General features: G+C 42.1%; 1 protein-coding gene across 1 annotated transcript; it reads right to left on the reverse strand.

Moving 5' to 3' along the window:
* Positions 1–4,124: 4,124 nt before the first annotated feature.
* Positions 4,125–6,024, reverse strand: LOC112259295 (gastrin-releasing peptide). Its single transcript, XM_024434018.2, has 3 exons — positions 5,562–6,024; positions 4,733–5,007; positions 4,125–4,416 (listed from the first exon to the last, which is right to left on the reverse strand). Exons 1-3 carry the CDS (start codon positions 5,704–5,706, stop codon positions 4,360–4,362), a joined length of 477 nt encoding a protein of 158 aa, XP_024289786.1. The 5' UTR covers positions 5,707–6,024; the 3' UTR covers positions 4,125–4,359.
* Between the last annotated feature and the right edge of the window lie 575 nt (positions 6,025–6,599).

The raw sequence follows: 6,599 nt of genomic DNA on the forward strand, positions 1-6,599 counted from the left end.
TAAGCTTGGCACATCTAGCCACTGGGATTTTTGCCCATTCTTCAAGGCAAAACTGCTCCAGCTCCTTCAAGTTGGATGGGTTCCTCTGGTGTACAGCAATCTTTAAATCATACCACAGATTCTCAATTGGATTGAGGTCTGGGCTTTGACTAGGCCATTCCAAGACATTTAAATGTCTCCCTTTAAACCACTCAAGTGTTGCAATAGCAGTATGCTTAGGGTCATTGTCCTGCTGGAAGGTGAACCTCCGTCCCAGTTTCAAATCTTTGGAAGACTGAAACAGGTTTCCCTCAAGAATTTCCCTGTATTTAGCATCATCCATCATTCCTTCAATTCTGACCAGTTTCCCAGTCCCTGCCGTTGAAAAATATCCCCACAGCGTGATACTGCCACCACCATGGTTCACTGGGGTTCACTGGGATGGGATTCTCGGGGTGATGAGTGGTGTTGGGTTTGTGCTAGACATATTTTCCTTGATGGCCAGAAAACTCCATTTTAGTCTCATCTGACCAGAGTACCTTCTTCCATTGTTTGGGGAGTCTCCCACAGGCCTTTTGGCAAACACCAAATGTGTTTGCTTCTTTTTTTCTATAAGCAATGGCTATTTTCTGGCCACTCTTCCGTAAAGCCCAGCTCTGTGGAGTGTAAGACTTAAAGTGGTCCTATGGACAGATACTCCAATCTTCGCTGTGGAGCTTTGCAGCTCCTTCAATGTTATCTTTGGTGTCTTTGTTGCCTCTATGATTAATGCCTTCCTTGCCTGGTCCGTGAGTTAGGAGTGCTCCTTTGTCTTCATGGTGCCACTTGCTTGGTGGTGCCCCTTGCTTAGTGGTGTTGCAGACTCTGGGGCCCTTCAGAACAGGTATATGCACTGCTCCAAAAAATAAAGGGAACACTTAAACAACTCAATGTAACTCCAAGTCAATCACACTTCTGTGAAATCAAACTGTCCACTTAGGAAGCAACACTGATTGACAATAAATTTCACATGCTGTTGTGCAAATGGAATAGACAACAGGTGGAAATTATAGGCAATTAGCAAGACACCCCAATAAAGAAGTGGTTCTGCAGGTGATAACCACAGACCACATCTCAGTTCCTATGCTTCCTGGCTGATGTTTTGGTCACTTTTGAATGCTGGCGGTGCTTTCACTCTAGTGGTAGCATGAGACGGAGTCTACAACCCACACAAGTGGCTCAGGTAGTGCAGCTCATCCAGGATGGAACATCAATGCGAGCTGTGGCAAGAAGGTTTGCTGTGTCTGTCAGCGTAGTGTCCAGAGCATGGAGGCGCTACCAGGAGACAGGCCAGTACATCAGGAGACGTTGAGGAGACCGTAGGAGGGCAACAACCCAGCAGCAGGACCGCTACCTCCGCCTTTGTGCAAGGAGGAGCAGGAGGAGCACTGCCAGAGCCCGGCAAAATGACCTCCAGCAGGCCACAAATGTGCATGTGTCTGCTCAAATGGTCAGAAACAGACTCCATGAGGGTGGTATGAGGTATGAGACGTCCACAGGTGGGGGTTGTGCTTACAGCCCAACACCGTGCAGGACGTTTGGCATTTCCCAGAGAACACCAAGATTGGCAAATTCGCCACTGGCACCCTGTGCTCTTCACAGATGAAAGCAGGTTCACACTGAGCACATGTGACAGACGTGACAGTCTGGAGACGCCGTGGAGAACGTTCTGCTGCCTGCAACATCCTCCAGCATGACCGGTTTGGCGGTGGGTCAGTCATGGTGTGGGGTGGCATTTCTTTGGGGGGCCGCACAGCCCTCCATGTGCTCACCAGAGGTAGCCTGACTGCCATTAGGTACCGAGATGAGATCCTCAGACCCCATGTGAGACCATATGCTGGTGCGGTTGGCCCTGGGTTCCTCCTAATGCAAGACAATGCTAGACCTCATGTGGCTGGAGTGTGTCAGCAGTTCCTGCAAGAGGAAGGCATTGATGCTATGGACTGGCCCGCCCAATCCCCAGACCTGAATCCAATTGAGCACATCTGGGACATCATGCCTCGCTCCATCCACCAACGTCACGTTGCACCACAGACTGTCCAGGAATTGGCGGCTGCTTTAGTCCAGGTCTGGGAAGAGATCCCTCAGGAGACCATCCGCCACCTCATCAGGAGCATGCCCAGGCGTTGTATGGAGGTCATACAGGCATGTGGAGGCCACACACACTACTGAGCCTCATTTTGACTTGTTTTAAGGACATTACATCAAAGTTGGATCAGCCTGTAGTATGGGTTTCCACTTTAATTTTGAGTGTGACTCCAAATCCAGACCTCCATGGGTTGATAAATTTGATTTCCATTGATAATTTTTGTGTGATTTTGTTGTCAGCACATTCAACTATGTAAAGAAAAAAGTATTTAATAAGAATATTTCATTCATTCAGATCTAGGATGTGTTATTTTAGTGTTCCCTTTATATTTTTGAGCAGTGTATATATATATATATATATATACTCAGATCAAGTGACAGATGATGTGACACTAAGATCGCACACAGGTGGACTTTATTTATCTATTTATGTGACTTCTGAAGGTAATTGGTCGCACCAGATCTTATTTAGGGGCTTCATAACAAAGGGGGTGAATACATACGCACCACTTTTACATTTTTTTATATATTGAAACAAGTCATTTTTTTCCATTTCACTTCACCAATTTGGACTACTTTGTGTATGTCCATTACATGAAATCCAAATAAAAACCCATTTAAATTACAGGTTGTATTGCAACCAAATTAGGAAAAACGCCAAAGGGGATGGATACTTTTGCAAGGCACTGTATCTACTATTATCCACTAATATTATCTACTATTATCTGTGACAAATGAGGGGAGAAAACAGAGTGGAGAACAAGCCTGGTTTATGCCAACAGGATGCGCCTTAACCAAATTAAATTGTTCCAATTATGATTTCTCATTGTGAGAAAGTCTGGAGCAGATAATTGAGGCCATTGTTGTCAGGGGACAGCTGAGTAGAGAGGCATGAGTCCTTCCTTACACACTGTTTTACGTCCCAAATAGCATCCTATTTTCTATATGGTGCACCACTTTCCAATAGGGCTCTGGTCTAAAGTAGTGCACTGTATAGGGAGTAGGGTGCCATTTGGAACGTAATAACTGTCTGTCTGCACATTATACCTCACAAAGATCAGCTTGTCATTAGATTTATGTATTGCTGGCTCACTGAAAGATACAAGCCAGTATTTTGTTCTTTGTCAAAATGTAGCCTAATCGTAGTGATTGCCAAATTGTTGCCCGAAAACTTCTAACAGAAATTGAATAGCTTTAAGAACTAACTTCATTGATACGGAAGCTTATATTTTAAACTTTGAGTATCTTAGGTAGTTTAGAGAAATGTAAGGATGCATATCAGTTGTCAGATTTAAATATGGGATAGATAGATAAACATTTTGTAAAAATCAAAAAAGAGGATATAATTAAAAATGTCTTTATTAGAAAGTGGAATGGGGAACGCAGTCGTAACTGTGAAAAGGCTCTGATGAGACGTTTGTCTGCCATCTTGTGGTGAATATGTTGCCTCAGCACTTCTTCACCCGTTGTCAGTTGAAAATGAAGTACATACAGTACTATAGTATATATACCTCCTAGAGTCCATTATCTAACTAACATAATAAAAATCCCCATCAAAATACTGCCAGTTTAAGCTAGCGATATCTGTTGTTTGTAACACGTTCACATCTGCGGTGAAAGGTGCCAGAGATAGAGCGGTGTTGGTCAGAGCACGAGACATCCCGAAAATCAGTCTTCTCATGAAAACGTCTGTAGCATCCGAACGGTTTGACTGAACCTTTGGGACTCATCTGAAGGTAACCAGTACATTAAAACTGTTTTATGGAAGTAAGGAGGTATAGACACTTCAAAACCTTATTCCTCATTATTTACTTTTGGACGGTCTTATTTGCCATTTATGAATGTGTCATTCAATGTGTTTCTATGGGTTATGGTAATAAAGGCCAAATTCAATATTTTATCAAGTCTTTTTTAAATATTTGTTTTGGATACCTCTGTATGGTTATGTAAAGGAACACTCAGATATCCACAATGCAGTTATCACAACAATTTCAGATTTATTCAATGTTCTTTACACATTGTTGTGGGGGGGGTAGTGTTTTGAGTAGGATACAATAAATAGTAGATGACGTCATGTAATTATTATGATAATTATGTTATTATATATCATATAAAGTCAACTCTAATATAGGCTATATTGTTTTCAAAATATTGTGAACAGGTGCGCTGGATGCAACGACTCGAACTGAGTCTCTGAGGCGTGTAGTGCCGTTCATCATAGGACAGCTGCAGACTAGAGCTGACTGACTGTCTTCAGTTGAAGATAGTGTTCTCCTTCATGTTGAAAGCCAATCGAATGAGGTCTGTCAGCTACGGAGAAGAAACGCAGAAAAACAACGATTTAGCACTCATACCTGAACCACGTAAACATGCAATAAAATATCATTACCGGTTTTAAATAATCAGTCTTCATAAACATGCGTTTTTAAATAATTATACTTCATAAATATGTTTGTTTCTACTGAACTCAAACGTTAAGTTAAGAATGAAGTCAAACATTTATATTCTGATAAATAGCCTACTGGATATTAGGGGATGCGATGAATACATAGGCTACATACTATAAAGGGAAAGACCGGAGGAACAACATTCACCTAATTGACACTAACCTCTCACCATTACTAACCTGTTTGAGGTATCGGTGTCTATCTGTCTCTTCCCACTTTGTGGTCTTGAGTACCCCCATTCGAGAGAGAACATGTTCCTGTCCCTGTCTCTGGGTCTGGTTCTGCCTCTTGTTCTCCAGTCCCCAGAGAGTCCTGATGAAGCCTTGCACCAGCTTGGACGGCTGCACATATCTATCCAACAGCGTGTCTTCCTCTGAAGACGGTATATTGTCCCTGTCGCTGCTATCTTCTGATCCAGAGAGACTGTCAAGGCTTTTCTTCCCCATCAAGTGACCTAATAAAAAAGGTTTATACATAAAGAATGTACGGATGGACATTGAGGAAGATTGAATATTGAAGTTAGTGTTCTTTTGAGGCCAATTCTGGTTCGGAGAGTAAGACAAGCCAACGCTGGGTTGTTATTTGACCAACCGATGTCCTGCGTCACAATGTCTTCGTTTGCTCTGAGCTTTCTCACCCGGGAACATTTCACCTAAACTTTCCACAGGAAATGTAACTTGCCCACCAAATAGAATACTCATTTTTCTGGGTAACCAAGGTGATTAATCAAAACAAAGGCAACATTCGGCTGTCCACATTAAGTCCTATTTTTTTTAATATATATACATCAGTTCAACAATTCAATCAGAAAATACACCATTAAACATAGTTTGTGCAGTGGTTTCCCATCGTTATTTTTATTTATTTATCTCGAAACAAACTTTTCATCTATCCAGCAGAATCTCAAAAACCGAAGTAGATCATAACAATAATAACACTTTGTAATTTTATTATAAATAATAAAATATTATTCTGTAATATAAATAGCAACAATAATAGGTATCTTACCTACTGCCCAGTGATTCCCTCGTGGGAACACTTTTCCAATGGCTCCAGTATTCTCTGAACAATGCACCATACATAAAATTGATACCAATATAATAGCAATCGATAAGGAAGGTTTGTAGGTCCATGCATGGCACAGGTCGCCCATTATATCGCAGAGAGAGGAGCAAGCGTTATAATAAGGTATTATAATCCTTATTGGCTGTATATCCGTCCAGTTGAAAAATTCCTAAACTAATGGTGGTCTTCCATAATCAGTTCATTTATATAATACCGCGACCGACCTTCATGTTTGTTGTCTTTGCGAAGTTATACGGGAGTGACTCCATAAGGGCGATAGCTCTGAAGTAGGCGACGTTGAAAGTTAAATGCCTTTCCTGAGTGTTATACGTCAGAGATCCTTAAAAAAAATAAAAAATACACCCGTGATGTTAAATGAAAATGTGACAAATTGTGATAACCTGCCATTACGAAACACGCCTGGATAATGTGTGTGTAGAGATTGCATTTGCACGTCAGCGTCATTTCATTAACATTGACGGGTTGTTTTTTCCTCTTTGCAGAGCCTGTATAGCCTGGGACATTCCAAGTGGCAACCTATTTCCTATATATTCCCTATAAGGGGTAGTGCACTATGTAGCAAATAGGGTGCCATTTGCGACAGTCTGTTATTAATAACAGGCAGTTAATTGCTTCCCCTTACAGCAGGTTATTCATTCATATTACTTATTACAGTTCTTCACTAGGCTGTGTGATGGCCAGTGTCATGCCCTGTGTTCTGGTGACCAGTTACAGTATGCCAGTTCTCCACTAGGCTGTGTGATGGCCAGTGTCATGCCCTGTGTTCTGGTGACCAGTTACAGTATGCCAGTTCTCCACTAGGCTGTGTGATGGCCAGTGTCATGCCCTGTGTTCTGGTGACCAGTTACAGTATGCCAGTTCTCCACTAGGCTGTGTGATGGCCAGTGTCATGCCCTGTGTTCTGGTGACCAGTTACAGTATGCCAGTTCTCCACTAGGCTGTGTGATGGCCAGTGTCATG

Source organism: Oncorhynchus tshawytscha, linkage group LG09 (assembly GCF_018296145.1).
Source record: "Oncorhynchus tshawytscha isolate Ot180627B linkage group LG09, Otsh_v2.0, whole genome shotgun sequence".
NCBI classification, from domain to species: domain Eukaryota; kingdom Metazoa; phylum Chordata; class Actinopteri; order Salmoniformes; family Salmonidae; genus Oncorhynchus; species Oncorhynchus tshawytscha.